This window comes from Panicum virgatum, chromosome 2K (assembly GCF_016808335.1).
Source record: "Panicum virgatum strain AP13 chromosome 2K, P.virgatum_v5, whole genome shotgun sequence".
NCBI lineage: Eukaryota > Viridiplantae > Streptophyta > Magnoliopsida > Poales > Poaceae > Panicum > Panicum virgatum.
In genome coordinates this window covers 37,455,299-37,472,860 of record NC_053137.1, presented here as the reverse complement: position 1 = coordinate 37,472,860, position 17,562 = coordinate 37,455,299, and the positions used below count along the sequence as shown (strand labels likewise).

General features: G+C 43.3%; 1 protein-coding gene and 2 pseudogenes across 1 annotated transcript; 2 read left to right on the top strand and 1 right to left on the bottom strand.

Annotated features, from left to right (window-relative positions):
• The first annotated feature begins 6,386 nt into the window (after positions 1-6,386).
• Positions 6,387-8,843, top strand: LOC120674463 (annotated as a pseudogene).
• A 234-nt stretch (positions 8,844-9,077) lies between these two features.
• On the top strand, positions 9,078-12,554 carry LOC120674472 (WAT1-related protein At5g64700-like). The gene is made up of 7 exons (XM_039955652.1): positions 9,078-9,614; positions 9,722-9,784; positions 9,869-9,985; positions 10,093-10,345; positions 11,227-11,385; positions 11,534-11,685; positions 11,800-12,554. The coding sequence occupies exons 1-7, from the start codon at positions 9,322-9,324 to the stop codon at positions 11,984-11,986; spliced, it is 1,224 nt and encodes a 407-aa protein (XP_039811586.1). The 5' UTR covers positions 9,078-9,321; the 3' UTR covers positions 11,987-12,554.
• Positions 11,973-14,396, bottom strand: LOC120674452 (annotated as a pseudogene).
• Between the last annotated feature and the right edge of the window lie 3,166 nt (positions 14,397-17,562).

The following is a 17,562-nucleotide window of genomic DNA, read 5'->3' as shown; positions in this document are numbered from 1 at the left end:
GATATCTAAAAATAATATTGTGCATGATACAATTGCTAATAAATATTCTTTCAAATGCCATGGTAGAAAAATTACTCTTATACCTATGAATGCTACTGAAATTTTAGAAGCTGATCTTGAAAGGGACGAGAGAAGAAAGAGCGAACCGTTTAGAAGAGAATGGGCAGTTTCGAATATTTCAACAATTTCATCTAAATCTGGTTTTGTACAAAATAAAGATCTTGCTTTGTCTTTTGTTGGACCTAATATTTTGCACCATGTATCAAATGAAGAGCAACAAATAGAGGAGCAGCGTCTTGTTGTACCTCCATCTATGCCTAACATTTTACAGGACTTTGGAGATTACAAGCAACATGAGACAAATGAGGAGGAAGATGTACACACAGTTTTTGGTGAAATTTCAGAACCCACACTTCCACTTCCTTCCACTGAGATTGAGATCATAGGTAATAATATTTGTGAAATACTCCAAAGTGAGAATCCTTTTTCTACTCTACCTTTGTCACAAGCTGAGGTGCATGATGTTTTTTGTGACAAAGAAGAGATGTGTGAAATTGATTCATTTATTCCTATTCCACTACTAGTCCATGTTAATGATACACATGCTTTGGAGCCATACACTAGTGCTCAAAATAAAGTGTTCATTCCAATTCCTAGTGCACCCGATGAACAAAAATTGTTGTATTCTTTAAATACTTTGGGTTATATTGAGTTTGATACTCTTTGTGCTCTAAGTAGTTTAGAAGAGAAATTTGAATGTGCTGAATTTCCTTAGTTGTCTAGATGTACATATTACTTTATTGGCAAATATAATTGCAAAGGAGACTACATGGTACACCAAGTTTATATTTATTCAAATCTGAATTCTCCTTTTGCTATGCGACAATATGATCAATTTGAGGGCTGCAATATCTATAATAATGTCATGTGGAGAAACCCAAGCTTTGTCATAAAGAAGCAAGTTAAATTTCAAGAAAGGAAGCAATGTTGGCTACTACCTACAACCTCTCCTCCAACTATTCTCAAACCGAGGACGGTTTGTTGTCAAGAAGGGGAGGATGATGAGGACATAACACCTTCGGATATGACCATTGATTACTTGGTGAGCTCGTTTTGACATTTGCATAGTAACTTTTGGTACAACTCACTTGGTTCCATATGTACATGTCTCTATTTGATTGAAGGTATAATTGTGTTTCAAAGTGCAAACTCATTAAAGTCCAACATTCAGTTCGGCAGCCCAACAATGCTTCTTCACCCTTGGGACCCCGGCCCAAGTAGGAGCATGCCTAAAGGATGTGGACAACACCTTCAGGATGGCCCAAGACGTCCTCCACCTTGGCCACCACCTTAGAAGACCAGCAAGGGCGCCCCAGCGAAGGTGGAGGCTCAAACTGATTCGACTTTGTTTCAGTTTCGGACTCCAGGAACAGCCCGCACTAAAACGGACGCCCAGGTTGTATACGGAGTCGGATTTGGACATTCTTTATATGGTTGGAAAGAAAATTTAAGACACTTCCAATGGCACCAGTTTCAAGCCCAAATTCATCCGGAGTCGACAGGAATCATTCGAACAATTTGACGTCCAGAATCTGATCCGGCGCAGCGACGCCGTCTTTCGGTCTTTGGGCCTTGTATCGTGTTGGAGCCCATTAGGGGTGTGTCCAGAGGGGCTTGCATGACCCTAGAGTCTTCATAAATAGCAGCCGCCACATCATTAGGGTTTGGGTTTTGCTTAGATTAATCTATCAAGAACAGTTTCGCTGTTCATCGGTTTATGAGACCCCAACTCGTGAGCTTAATCATACATCTGTAATTTGGTTTCGTTCTTTCTCGTTCTTGCTTGTGTTCTTCGATTCGTAGGCAAGGATTAGCCTTCATGGTGAGGTCAACCAGGCAGCGCACGGTTGATAACCAAAGTAGACGTGGTGCTAAGGTTGCAGGGTTCGGATCTTGTTGATATGAAGCCGGATCGGTGTGTCGGTCTCCGTCAAATCGTTGTTTATCCCCTCCTGACGGAAGATCGGACCCCTGCGTTCCCATCAGAAAGGTTCTAGGGTTTCTTTCGCTGAAAAGCAACAAAGAGTAGGTCCTTATTTTCAAATTTTAACTCTCATATTCTAGTTTAATTAATCAGTCTAGATAAGCACCTAGAGAAATTAATTGCATCCAACAAGATTGAGTATCATCACTGTTTTACTTCTTACTCTATGTGGCAAAGGGATCAAGCAGTCTATATTTTCACGAGAAACGGACGATTCTGAATCGAATTTCCAACCTTGCAAGGGTAAACCTAACACATACGCTTGGAGCACTGTCGATTCACTTCCAAGCAACCATTGGCTTTTTATTTCGGTTCGTGGATCAGTGCCACTCTCCCTGACTACAGGGAACAACTTACATCCCTGCACCCGTGATGTTGCAACATAATTTAACTTCGTATCTCTAAGAGAGAGTGGGGAGTATGTCCACTTGCCGGGTCGATCAGTTACTAGTCTTGCCGCTTACCATATTCACGATATGTGGCTAGTACTTTCAAACGCTTAACCACCGCTACCACACACTGCGGCCTTATCAAATTCAACAACACAAACAGATTTCAACCATGAATCTCGTAACTAAATCCGTCCATGATCCTTATAGTGATTGCAAGAATGTAAACAGTCAACTCCTATAAAGCTTGCGAGTGACAGGCAATCACTCGACTTTTACCGGTCCTATTTAGCATAGCATCTATTCGGACTCAGTTTCTAGTGTTCAATCAATAGGTACATAGAATTATGCATCTAAGGTTTTTATTCAACTCCAATAACTTAAATGCGCAAGTAAATAGTAATAGTAAGTTGCATAATTTAAAATAATGGGATTATGCACCGGGGCTTGCCTTCAATGGCGTCTATGGGGTCACTAGCTTTTGGCTCTTCCGAATCTGGGTTCGAGACTTCAGTTAATTCAGTAACGTTGGCCTGGGCTTCAGAAATATCCCCGTATGGTTCCTGGATGAGTTCGTACGTTCTGTCTGCTAGCGATGTTGCTTCTATATGAAATGCAATAGTCGGAATTAGTGAAGTGCTAGAGTATAACTTTCCTTCACTATAAAATTGTAATCCAACAAAGTAAAATTTAAAACTAAGCCTAATAGTTTTACTTCACTGGGCAATCATTGATCGGATAAAGGATAACATTATTAATTACATAAAGTAACCTGGGATGCTTTATTTAGTAAAACAAACTACTCAAGCACAAATTAAGTAATAAAGTTAATTAATGTTAAAAATTGTTCAAAAACATTACCATGAGTTACTATTAAATGGAATAGCTTATGGTAAAAGATTAACCCAAGAAAGTAATAGGGAAAAAGTTTAAATAAATATTTAAAGACATAAGCAGCATATATCAAGAAATTTAAAAACTTTAACTAGAGACAAGCATTAAGCTTACGAATTTTAGACAAAGCTACTCATGGCAAGAGGGTTGGGTGCGCTAAAAAAATCAAACGTAGCAAGGCTATGGTTTAAAAGATATAAATACATCACTCAAATCCTAATAATTAAACTAGAGCGCAAAAGAAAAGTTTTCAAAACAAACTTTAGTAAGCAAAGTCATAGATGTTGTCAAGAGGAACACATCAAAATTGATTTGATATTTTCTGATTTTTCTACAAATTCTTATGAATTTCCAAAGTTCACAAAAGGAAAAGGAGAGGGGCTTTGGTAGTTTTACAGAAAAGACCCTAGAAAGAAAAGGGGCCAAGCAATCTGGCCCTTGGCCTGAGACAGGGGCGGGGTGGAGAGGGAAGGCCTGCCGATTCCAGCTGCGTTGGTTGCCGGCGGCGAGGGGCAAGGGGTCAGGGAGGATAAGTGGGCCATGGTGCACCTATTGGTGTGATTGAGGGGGTGGATCAAGGGCCTGACGGTGGTCCGCGGCGAGGGGCAGTGACGGGCGGCGGGGGAGCTCGTCGGCGGTGGTACTCCGGTGAGGGAATGGCAGCGAGAAGTGGCGGGTTAGCTTCACGGGATCAAGGAGAAGCTAGCTAGGGGGTTGTGGTGGCTGGGATGGCGCTGTAGCGGCGGGTGGACGGCGGGCAGGGGTTCGCCGGAGTTGGGGGAGGACGCGGCGGTGGAGAAATGCCGGAATTGAGGTCCAGTTGGGGCTATTTATAGTCAGAGGGGAGGGGATAAGTGAGAGGAGGAGCTCAGGGGATGAGCTCGACGGGGAAGGGGCGAAACCGGCGGCGGGGTGCTGTCCAGCGGCGGCCGGCGGTCGTGGCGCGAGGAGATCACCCTGGGCGGCATGGCGCGGGCCAATGACGGCAGCAGGGTGGCGGAATGGCGGCGGGGGCCTTGCACTGGACGCGTGGGGCGGCGAGGCGGTTCGGGGAGGGATTCCCAGCGGCAGTCGGGCTTGCCGGAAAGAAAAACAGGGGCGGCGAGTGGCAGCGCGGCGTGGGGAGAGGAGAGGGCGCCAGCGAGGAGAGGAGTGGGGCCAGGAGGAGGCCGGGTGGCGCTCCAATCGGCGGTGCAGGCGGCCGGTGGGCGAGAAAACCCGCGGCGGCGGCGGCCTGCCAAGGTCCGAGGAAGCTGGAGGTTGAAGAAGGGTAGGAAGGACTTATCTGTAATTTGTGAAAAGTCCAAGGGCCTGGGAGTAAACTAAAAATTACCACTAATATAGGGCTCAAAAGAGAATGTGTCCAATATGAAAGTTATTCAGTTTTTCAAGAGCTACAACTTCCATGTTGTGCAAAATTGCACTAGGGCAAGAAATTTGATGATATTTTCAAAAGTTCAAGTGAACTCTAATTAATAAAAGAAAAACACTTTTTGGTAGCAAATTCACAATAAATTTTGGACTAAATTGCAATAAAGCTGCCAAAGTAATGATTACTAGCACATTTGCAAGAAAGCCCTTCACAAAGTTGAAATTACTCTCTAAGTCAAACTCTTTTGCAAAAAGGGACTTGTAATTTTTCATAATTACAAAAATACCCCTAATTTTGCACTGAAAATTTTTAATTGTTAAGCAAGGATAAACACAAATTTTCACACATTAGACTATGATCTAATGGCTAGACACCGCATCCGCCCCTAAAAATACGATTTTACCCGTCCCTACAAATCGTTTTTGTAGTAGTGAATCTTGATTGAATATTCAATTGAATAGAAAGAGGTAAGATAAATGATAGATAAGAGGTAGTGTGACACACAAGTTTATCAAGCTCATACTCATGAAAAGGCTAAGACAGGGAGAAAGTAAGAAGTTAGCTATCCGGATTTTATGTACTTCTAGTTAATTATATAATTTAATTTATAAATTTACACCATACACACGACTATCCTTAGTTTTAGGCTATGAGACACTATCGGGAGACCGCTCATGACTGACAGATAAGACTGTCTAGCTCATCACAGTACTTTATGAACCTCCTATCTGTTGAAGCTCGATAACGACCCATTTTGAGTGTCATTTTGAGCCTAAAATCATGAGAATTAAAATCTTGAGCCTGCATATGTTATCCAAAAAGGGTTGATTCATGTTTCCCCTTTGAAATATTGCTGTATCAAAATTTGGGTAGAAATGCCTAGGGTCGGAGTCCATCTCATTGAACCTATGGTCGCCCATCTGATTTTTTTGAGAAATTTTATAATGATTGAAAAAAATAGGAGTCGCCCATCTGATAAATTCTACAGTGGTAAAGGTAGGAAGTATTCAGAAGTACCTAAAGTACCTGGTACTTCTAAAATATGGGACCAAGTATCAAAAAGTGGGGTCAAATACTAATTTAATTTTTATAAATACTTTTCATAGATCAACGGCTAGAAAAAAAATCAAGGTAAAAATACCTAAAAATATCCATTGGTGCTTTTTATAATTTTTTTAAACAGAACGACAGGAGAGCTACCCGTTGTTTTAACAAGGAGAGAGTAAAGACTAGGCTACAAAACTGAAAAAAGACCGGGAAAAAACCTTTACAAAGCGATCACAATTATTAACCACTAGTCTCAATTACATTCATATATATCCTAAGATGTGCGCAGACAGTACATTCCAATTTCTGTACATTATGCTGAATGAAGCGAGAAACAATAAACATATCTCATCTGATCATGCTGGTCGAGTCACACTCCATATTCCATATACTGATGATCTCTACATTTCTTCATTTCGCTATATAGTCTAGTGGTAGCAAACCGGGAAAGCTCAGCTCAGCCGGGAAGGCTCACAGTTGCAGACTAACTGGGGACATCCCAAGATGGACGGACGACGTTACTGTATGAATCAGATTCCCCGCAAGACCTCAATTAAAGTACGCTCCTTCTCTCTCTCTCTCTCTCTCTCTCTCTCTCTCTCTCTCTCTCTCTCTCTCTCTCTCTCTCTCTCTCTCTCTCTCTCTCTGCACGTACAGAACATACACAGAGTACTCACTGCACACAGTCATTCTCACTCTCGCTTACAGAGCTTTGATTGACCACGAGTGGCCATGGATGCGGCAAGCAAGAAGGCCTCCATCATCGCCATCGTGGTGCAGGTGATCTTGACGGGGATGTCGGTGATGTCCAAGGCGGCCTTCAACTCCGGGATGAACACCTTCGTCTTCGTCTTCTACCGCCAGGCGGCCGGTTCCATCCTCATGCTGCCTCTTGCCCTCCTCCTCCAAAGGTGACATGACAACCTTTTGTAGCTCTAATTAGCAAGCCAAAGATTTGTTGATCATGACAACCCTGTTGTTTCTCATCCGATCCCCTGCAGGAAGAATGCGTGGTCGATGCCATTTGCGTGCATGGCTGCTCAAGCTCTTCTTGTGTTCCTTAGTGGGGTACGTACCTCGCCATCTGGTACCCAAACTAGCAACACACACACACACATCCTGTACCATGTCAGCCTCAAGTTCACGTCGGCGACCGTGGCTGCAGCAGCAGGCAACTCCATGCCAGTCATGACCTTCTGCTTGGCGCTGCTACTCAGGTACACCAGAAATGGAAACCCTGCTAGCTGACTTCCCTTGGTATATGCATGAATAATTATATGCCACATGATTTACGTGGCGGCAGGATGGAGGTGGTAAAGCTCAGGAGCGCCTCCGGCGGCGTAGCCAAGCTCACCGGTGTAGCGCTGTGCCTCGCTGGTGTCTTCGCCATCGCCTTCTACTCCGGGCCAGCGCTTAGCCCTGTCAACCATCACCGCGCCTTTGCCGCCCACGGTTCCGGATCCGGCGGCGCAAACGCCTCCTCGAAGACGACGAGGATCGAAGGAACCTTCCTCATGCTCCTCGCCAACGTGGCGTAGTCCCTATCCATCGTCTGGCAGGTCTCGACCAGTTAATTTCACTGCCAAAAAGCTACGCTTTCTGTGGGTGATCGAAGGATTATATTAATCTTTGCAGGCTGCGCTGCTCAAGGAGTGGCCGAACAGGATGCTGGTGGCCACGGCCCTCTGCGCGTTCAGCACCGTGCAATCGTTCGTCGTCGCAGTGGCGGCCGAGAGGAACTTCTCCAGGTGGCAGCTCCAGCCGGACATCAGCCAGCCTGCTCGCCATCGTCTATGGCGTAAGGTCTCCTCCTGTGGCTGACGGTATCGTCAGCTTATACGTGCTGACCTGGCGGTGAGAGAAACGGTAGAAAACCCCACGCTATCCAGTATCACATCGCTAGCTGGTATATCCTCTTCCTTAGGTATTGAGTGAGCCGGCTTGCGAATCAAGAAATACCGAAACTTATTTTTTTCTTTTATATTGTCTCTCACAGCCACATCCACTGATTTCGTCAGTGCCTTTGGACAAGGCCTAATAATCATCGTCTCCTTGCATTCATTATTCGGCTATATATAGTGGTGGTTTCATAGGGGCACCCATTTCAACTCTTCCCCCATTATACCCACCCTGCTGGACCGCACTAGCCTGCCTTTCCCTATAACTTTAACTCTGGTAAAGCCTTTGTTTGGAAACTCACAATCTTATAGCTCCATCATTATAAAAAAAACTTTACCCACATAGTAGGTGGGATAAGAATTAGGTTCAGTGGATCTATAGCAATTGCAATATTATCGTACTTTAATTCCAATGCGCACAAACTTGCTTTCTACGTAATTGGATGGGTCAAACAATTTCTCAGGGGTTTGTGGTGGCCGGAGTGTCCTATTACCTTCAAGCTTGGTGCATGGAGATGAAAGGTCCTGTCTTCTTCGCCGTCTGGACCCCGCTATGCTTCGTCCTCACGATATTCTGTTCTTCGTTCTTCCTGGGAGAGATTGTTCACCTTGGCAGGTAACTAGCTAACAATTAATAATCACAACAAAGGATGAGATGCATAGATCATAATTTAAATGGATTAACGGAACGAAGGAGTCCTATTTTCTCTCTCCTTTTTTTGTTGAGGACAGTGTTGTGGGTGGAGTCCTGCTCGTTGGAGGCCTTTACGGCGTGCTGTGGGGTAAAAACAAGGAGTGTCAGGCAGAGTCCTGCAGTCAGCTGAACATGACCATGGATTATGCACAAGATGAAGAGGAGCATAACAAACCAAACACGGTTGAGCTGGAGGAAGCAACGTCAGCACCGGCAGGTGAACGTCTGATGGATCACTGAAGCAAGCGTGCCTTCTACCCGGTGCTCACCTAATGGCTGAAGGTGATTGGGTCTAGTACCAGTGTTCGTCTGCCTAGAAGAAACACTGGGATCACCCTTAACCAGAAAAATCAACGGAATAATGATGAGTGCATAAAAATACTAATCGCGGTCCGCCATTCTAGTTAAAAGTCTAGCAAATATATAGTGGCGCTAGTCTTGTACTGCTTGTGAGTACTTAAACATACTAATTTTATTATGGGAATGGATATCATAATTTTGGTCATTTTTTTTGTGAAATAAATGCTGCCACTTTACCAAATATCTAATATTTAGATCCTGCTGGTCCATGAACTGATGGAGTTACGCTCTCCTCTCGTTTTGAGTGCTCGGCTGGTACTCTTTTCATTTCAAATTGTAGTTCGTTTGACTTTTTTGACTCTAAGTTTGACTGCTTGTCTTATTCAAAAATTTATACAAAATATCATTTCTTTTGTTGTGAACTGCTTTATCAACACAAGATCTCCGAAAATGACTTAAATTTGACAATATTTGCACAAATTTTTTGAATAAGGCAAGTGGTCAAACTTAGAATAAAAAAAGTTAAATGAACTACAATTTGAAACGGAGTTAGTATCATATGCCGATTAGTTAAGAAATTATCAGGTGCTTCTGTCGGACTGCAAATTGGGGGAGGCCCAACTCGAAAAAGGGACGGACGACATTAGCTCGAAAAAGGGACGGACGACATCGGATTCCGCGCGATGACAAAGACCGACCGAGAGCCTCTCCACAGGCCGGCTCACGCACTACTCACTCGCACCCGGCCCTTACTCTCACCACACAGACTCTGCGCTGAGCTTGATCTCGACGTGGTAATGGATGCGGCAAGCAAGAAGGCCTACGTGATTGCGATAGTTCTGCAGGTGATCTACACAGGGTTCTCCGTGCTATCCAAGGCCGCCTTGGACCACGGCATGAGCATCGTCGTCTTCAACTTCTACCGCCAGGCGACCGGCTCCCTTCTCCTGCTCCCCGCCGCCCTCCTCTTCCAAAGGCAACAGCTACTAGCCTGCTACAATTGGCTAGGCATCTGATGAACCCAAGTGTTTGCGAGAACGAGCTGAATTGGTTGGTTAAATCTAATCCAAATTAAACCTGCAGGAAAAATGTGACGTCGATGCCGTTGATGTTGCTGCTGAAGCTCTTCTTGTGTGCCTTATTCGGGTATACATACAAATGCTTGGTTCTTTGCCCTAGCTACATGTACTAGGGTTTTTAAATCTTTTTTTCCATCTCTTTGCTTTCCAGGAATACATTAAGCTTGAATATGTACAATGTTAGCCTGAAGCTCACGTCTGCAACCCTGGTGGCAGCAGCAGGCAACGCCGTGCCTGCAGTCACCCTCTGCATGGCCTTGCTACTCAGGTGCCGTAAGATATACAATGTATTGCAGATAATTGAAATTTCATCGATCTGTACTATTCCAACGCATGCTTGCGTTGAGTCCTAAATCCTAACTGATACATGAACAGGATGGAGGTGGTGAACCTGAGGAGCTCCTCTGGCATCGCCAAGGTCAGCGGCGCAGCGCTCTGCCTCGCCGGCGTCTTGATCATGGCCTTCTACGCGGGGCCAGGGCTGAGCCCTGTCAGCCACCACCGTGCCTTCACCGCCCATGCTCGGGGCTCGGGCGCCCATGCGAGTACCTCAAAGGCGGCGTGGATCCTAGGGACGTTCCTCATGGTCATCAATAACATAGCGTGGTCCCTAAACGCCGTCTGGCAGGTTGATCGAAATATTCTTTTCGCTACTATCTGGTTTCTACTACAAAATAGTACATCCTAAGCGCTTCATCCCCCGGGTTCGAACATAACTGGCGGTGATAGTGGATATTACCGCTAGGTTGCATTACAAATCGGCGTTCGTAATACGAACCGGTGTTTATGTCCTCATATTATTTGTCCCTCTATCTCGCCCTCATGTCCCTCTCATTCCTCTCCCATCATCTTCTCTCCCTCCTCCACCCCTCCTCACCTCCTCTCCCGCCGCCGCTCCTCCCCTCCCCTCCCGCAAAGGCACCTACTCATCGGTCCCCTCCCCCGCTGCCCATCCCTTTCTAGTCCTCCCCTCCCCCGACGCGTGTCCCTTCCCAGCCGCCGTTCCCCTCCCCCACTCCCGACAGGCAGCGTCAAGGTAGCCGCACCTCCGGATGAGGACAGCAGAGTTCTCATCAGAGACTCGGGTGGATAAACCGCGTCTTTGATAACTTTCTAAGTAATCACACACATGTTTCCTTTATATGTGTCTCTATTTTTCAATATCAGAGACACTTCACGTGTATAGTCGAGGATGACCATCATATCAGAGATGTGTGTAGTTGAAGTGCATCTCTAATAATGAATTACAGACACCTATTAATTCCACATCAATGATGATGAATATATCTTTTTTATTACTTTCTTACACTATGGGAGGAGACGCAACTCGAGCCTGGCGGCGCTGAGGGGCTTCATTTTTTTTTGTGTGAAAGGGCATCACCACATGTTCTAGACCTGGTGGTGATGGCCCAACCCATCACCGGCAGTGATGCCGTTTTTATCCCGGCTGTGATGGTGTGCTCGTCTCGTACTAGCTAGTAGTTTCTAATTCAGTTCTTTCACCTGCAGGCTAGAATCCTCAAGGAGTTCCCTAACAGGATGCTTGTGGCTGTCTCACTCTGCGTGTTCAGCGCACTGCAGACGTTGGTCATCGCGGCAGTGGCCGAGAGGGACTTCTCTAGGTGGAAGCTCCGGCTGGATGTCAGCTTGGTCGCCATCGCCTACAATGTAATTTAATGATGATTGCTGTGCCTACTATGGTGTTTTAGTGTCGTTTCCAAGGATATCTAGCAGCTCTATTTTAATTAAGTTGCAGTGCCGATAGCTAATGCATGAGCTGCTTGATGGTGCATGTATGGATAAATCAACGAAACAGGGTTTTCTGGTGACTGGAGTGTCGTACTACCTGCAAGCGTGGTGTGTGGAGATGAAGGGCCCCGTCTTCTTCGCAGCCTGGCTCCCGCTCTACTCCGTCTTCACAATGCTTTGTTCCTCCTTCTTTCTGGGAGAGATTGTTCACCTCGGCAGGTAATCAAACACAAAACTTTCAGAAATAGCAAAAGGAATTTGATTGATCATAAATCGTGGAAAGATAGTAATTCTTTTCTTTCTTCTTCCTTTCTATTTTTTTCCTGAGGGCAGTATTTTGGGTGGGATCCTGCTGATTGGAGGACTTTACAGCGTGTTGTGGGGTAAAAGCAAGGAGAGTGAGTTTGCATCGTGCAGCGACACGAATACGATCGATGGTGCACAAGATGAGCAGCCGGAGCACAACAAACCTGACGCAGATGAGGCAGCAAAATCAGCAGCAGCGAGTGGACTAGTCTGATGGATCACCGAAGCATGCAGTTGACGTGCTGATTTACCTTTTGTTTATGCTTTTTTTATTGTGGGAGACGCCCAAGCCCTTAGACCATTGCAAGTACTACTTAGTGCACCACCATCTATATATAATGCATAAATGAAGTCATGCGTGCAGATAATTAAGAAAGGGTGCTCGAGTATTTTTCTTTTCAGGGATGAATGCTCCCCAGAGACAGAAGGTATAAGTCCAGTATTTTTCAGAGGTTTGCGCCCCGTGAGCACCATTCCCTTTTCACTTTCCAGGTAGTGAAGGGAATTTTCCCGGGAGGTGAACACCTACAACCAACTCAGTATAATTTTAAGCCGTATTGGTAACGAATTTGGTTCAGGTCGGATTCAAACTTTTGACCAATATGATTGCATATTAACTAGATTTCATCCACTTAGCTCCAGTGATTACAGATGACCCTACTATGCAGATCAAATGTAATTCTTCTTTCTCCCTCTCATATTCACAATGTTTGGATGAACCAGAGCTCCAAAACCAACAGTAATCATTTAGGATGTGGAAAAGTGTTGTGTAAGCTGCAAAACCCATGCAATTTCTTGGGCTAAATTGTCACTCCCATATGTTTTGTTTTTTCTAACTGAAAATAGCAAGTGAATCGAATGAGATCAAAATTTGATGGCATTACATGCTCCAAGAACATTTAATTCAGAATCACATAAGGCAATGAACAGCAGTTACAATTCTCTCAAATCATAACAAGATGGTATGTATGAATCCTAGGAAAATTAATGACTAAGGTCAGCAGAACACATACATAGCATTCCATGCCTCCATGGTGTATCAACCTTCTAGTGGCACTTTGTGGTCATTGTTCAATCTTCTGTCAACTGAGTATTGGCAAGAGCCTGCTGTATCTTATCAGCAACAATCCTTGCAACAATTTCTGGAGAGAACCTCTCCATCATGTCCTCCCTCGCCTTCTTCCCTTTACTCCTTGCCTCCTCTCTAACACCAACGACATGTCTCATTAAAGCCCTCAGATGATCGACTGATGGCTCAGCACATAGGTGGCCCTTAAATGGTCCTTCTGTAACCTCAGTCAGCCTGTCAATGTCCAATGGGTACCCATTCTCCTCAGTCAGATACTCCGTTGGGCCCGACCAATTCGTCACAATCACAGGCAGAGCCATGGCCATGGCTTCGACCACCGGTCTGCCCCACCCGTCGCCGCGGGTTGGCAGAACAAATGCATCAGCAGCTTTGTACAAACTTGGAAGTGAAGACTGTGGGACATGCTCATCGATAACCCGGATTTCAGCCCATCCTTCCGCAGGCTCCTTAATGTTAGATTCTTCCACAAATCTGCGGATTTTCCCAATGAAGTTCGTGTCTGAGTGGTAGGCATTGATCAGGAGGTAGAGTACCACATCATCAGCTCCAGAGAACTCCTGCAAGAACACCTTCAGCAGCACATCCCAGCCCTTCCTCTGTTCCCATTTGAATACACTAAGAAACACAAAGCCTCTGCCTTTGGGGTCACCATGTTCCAATCTCGAACCTCCAGGCACCATGACAGGCACACCAATTGGCAGAGGAAGCACCATATGATTCGCTGGATCGAAGAACTCGACATCCACCGCCTGCACCACCTTGACGACCTTGGCACGATCCACGCCGCTCTTCACAAACGTGGAGACATGAAAGTCAGTCGGCACCCAGACAGCGTCCATCTGGTTGCACCGCCTGACGTGCTCCGGCGAGACACAGTCAGTCTCGAACATAGTCCGGCCAATGACAAACGCTGGATCATCGTACCCGGTGGGCGGGCAGGGCAGGGCGTCGTACATTGGCGGGTACCACGCGCCGGGCTCACTGTGGCAGACGACCACGCGCGCGGAAGCTCACAACGCGTGGCGGCGAGCCTGTACGCCAGGTTCTTGGACTGCTCTGGCAGGCCGAGCCAGAACTCCGGCGACTCCAGGTCGCCGTGGTGGGCGATGGCGAGCGTGAAGTTCTTGCCCGCCCCCACGGCGGCGTGCGCGTCAAGCGCCGCGACGTAGGACCATGCCTCGGAGCAGTATCCGCCGCCGGAGACGAATGGGGCCATCCACAGAACACATGGTGGCCGCAGATCGAGGCTCTGCTGGGCGGAGAACGGAGGCCTCCGGCCCGAGGAGAAAGCGGAGGAACCGACGGGGTAGCGGGTTCGTGGAGGCGCCCAGGAGGAGGGCGACGGCGACCGCGAGAAGGGGCGGCGCCAGGAACGGGAGAAGGCGGCGGCGGTGGTTGATGGGTTTTGGGTCTGATTGGGCTGTTTGGGTCGGCGGTGGGCCTGGCATGGTGGTTCGCTGCGGATCTGGGTGGCGGCTAGCTCAATCTCGTCGGCGACGGCGAGTCGGCGGCGAGCCGCACCGAGGTGCGTGCGAGTAAGGTCCAAGTCTTGTCTTGCTAGAAGAGTAGGGAAATAGTTTTATTTGATTATTTGCACCTACTCCAATACAATAACACATTACTCACTCCGCCTCAAAATAAATATAATTCTAGAACAAAAAACTAATGCTTTATGTAAAATTACAAAATATTCTTTGTCTTTTGTGATAAGTGGATGAGAAGTTAGTTATCTTTTGCAAGAATGTTTCAGAAATTGATTTGTCTTTTGGGACTGGAGCACTCGTAGTAGAAAGGAAAAAGGACGAGGTTTTTGTTCATAAACGGGGGTCGCTAGTTGGCAATCGTGCGCTGCGGGAGCATTGCAGCGAACGAGCAGAGCAAATAGAAAGCCGCGCGCGCCTACCAGTAGTATGTGGTAATAACGAATATACATAGGTAATTATTTCATCTCTAGTTTCATGCTCAGTCTTCTTTTTCTCTTTTGGGACACGGGTGTGTGGGTGAGTCAATGGGTGGGGGTTCACATCCATATGCATGTAGAAGTAGTAGGACTGAAAAATAAAAATAAAAAAGACTATGAAATTTAATAAAAAAGAGAAGATGTGGAACAATTCTTTAGTGTCACAGTACAAGAGGATAAAGAAAAATCAGATTGGCTGTTGTTCTAGAATGTAGAATAAAAAAAACTGATTGCACGTTCATGTTGTGCATCCAATATTGTTATCTTTTTTAACCATAAATTGCATCTATATTTACATATCACGATTGTAATACTTGAAAAAATTGAAAAAATGAGAAAAAATGTAACTCTTGTGCTCAACTTATATCACTGGTTTTAGAAAATAAACAAAAAGATATGCGTAGAAAAACTTACATGTATGGTTAGTATTTTTTTATTTCTACAAAGGTGTCAAACTTTTGGTTGCATGGGTGTGTCAATAGGTAGTAGAATATGCATTCATACATGGGTGTGTCAGTAAGTAGTAGGATATACATTCACGCAGTGGTTTTGCATCTTCCAGTGAGATAAGATAATTGTATTTAAAATATTATTGTACATAAAAAAATATTGAAAATAAAAAAAAATACAAGTGCACTATGAATATTGGAGATTTTGTATTTCTAGATATAAAACCTTGTTATTCTACAAAAAAGTTTATAGTGATAAACTTTTAAAAAGTAAGTTTGTACTAGCACATTAACAACTTTGTAGTTATAAAAAGCTTCCAAATCTGAAAACTGTGAAATTTTGTATTAGCACATTAATAACTTTGTAGTTCTAAAAAACTATCAAATCTTAAACTATAAACTTTGTACTATAATAATAATTTGTTAGTTCCAAATATTTCGAACATAATGCAATAATTTTTTTACTATCACATTAATAAATTTTATTAGCTCCAAAAACCTACTATTGGCCCATTTTAAATTTTGTATTTCAAATCCAAAATTTTAAGTCAAACCTTGCACTCTAAATTCAGAAACTTTCTACTACAATATTTTCAAACTTTTCTACACCGGACTCCACAACTTTATAATTCTAAAACTTTGTACACTAAATTTAAGAACTTTCTACAATTAAATTTAAAAATCTATACTAATAGATATAAAACTTTATACATGGATATCTGAGACCTCTTACAAATAGATAGAGAACTTTTTACATAAAAAACTTTCTACTAAAATAAAAAATTAACACTAAATTCAAAAACTTTGGACTTGTAAATTTTTTTGGTAAAATAAACTCTAAACTTTGCAGCCCAAATTGGAAAACTTTCAACTAGCTTGTTATAAACTTTGTATTCATGAATCCAACTTTACTCTTCAAAAAATATGGAACTTTGTGATGTAACATTTAAAACTCTATACTTTAGATCTAATACTTCATAATTAAAAAAATTGCATTCTCATATTGTGAACTTTGTCCTATCCTATCATAAACTTTATATCTCTTAGTTCTAAAACTTTATCTACAGCCCAAAATATTAGAACATATGAATTTTAGAAATATAACATTACTAGTTTTGTACTCCGAACTCTAAAACTTTGTAATTACAACAAATAAACATATAAATTTAGGGACTTCATACAAGTGTATTTTGAAACACAAATGTATAGAATTTTTCACAGCAATCAATGTGCCTTGATCTCACCTAAAAGCTTAAGTGTTGTGGTCCAAAGTCTTGTTTATCAATGAGCCTTGGCCTGACTTGTGCAACTTGAGAGTTTGGTAAGCTTCTTGTTAGTGTGGATACATCATGGTCCCAAAACTCAAAAATTGAATTCACCATGGTTTAGTCAAAACAAAAGAAATACTATACTGTGCAAATGCCTTGGCAAAATTGTGAAAATACCAAAACTCAAAAGCATTAGTTTATTTCCTGATGGAGAGTGCTAGGCACAGCTAGGTAGTACCTTCGAAAACAAAAACTATTCATAAACTTTGTGTGTTGTCACATCATCAAAAAATTTACTCCTAGATACAAAACTTTGTGCTCCAAAATCACGAACTTTTTAACTAAAAACTTTGCAGGACTTTTTAACATAATTAGTATTGATATTTAGGAAGAAAATAGATATAAAAAATATACAGGAATAGAACTCTATGTATTTCTCACAACTTGCAAATTACATATTCAAAACTCATAATGGAATCATGAAAAACTTTTTGCCTCACATATACAAACCTTTCTATGCCCTAACATTCAACTAACATATTCTAAACTTCATACTCGGATATTGAAAACAAACAAAAAATCATGCATACTGAATTTTGTACATACATAATTTTCAATTTAAATATTTAAAACTTCATACTCGAATTTCAAAAACTTTTTAATCATGTTAATGATTCTTTCTAGATTCCATCTTTCAGTTCACATATCAAAAACTTCACAGTTGGCTTTCAGAACCTACTGTGCAAATGTCTCAGCAAATTGCCAAAAATACAAGCAACTCAAAGCATTGCTTTCTTTTCTAATGGAGAGTGCTAGGCACAGCAAGGTATTATCTTCAAACGATAGTATTCACAAACTTTATGCTGGAATATCTCCAAACAATTTACTTCTAGATACAAAACTTTGTGCTCTAAAACCATGAACTTTTTAACTTAAAATTTTGCATTCTGAAGTTGGAAACTTTGTACTACCCTATTGTAAACTTTTTACTCTCATATCTAAAACTTTTTGATATCATTAGTC

What these genes read in the sequence shown, in the direction of transcription:
- LOC120674472 (XM_039955652.1), top strand. Translation starts at nt 9,322, where the DNA reads ATGACAAAGACCGACCGAGAGCCTCTCCACAGGCCGGCTCACGCACTA. An exon ending in CCCTAAACGCCGTCTGGCAG is followed by an intron (nt 10,346 to 11,226) that starts GTTGATCGAAAT and finishes TTTCACCTGCAG; the next exon opens with GCTAGAATCCTCAAGGAGTT. An exon ending in GAGATTGTTCACCTCGGCAG is followed by an intron (nt 11,686 to 11,799) that starts GTAATCAAACAC and finishes TCCTGAGGGCAG; the next exon opens with TATTTTGGGTGGGATCCTGC.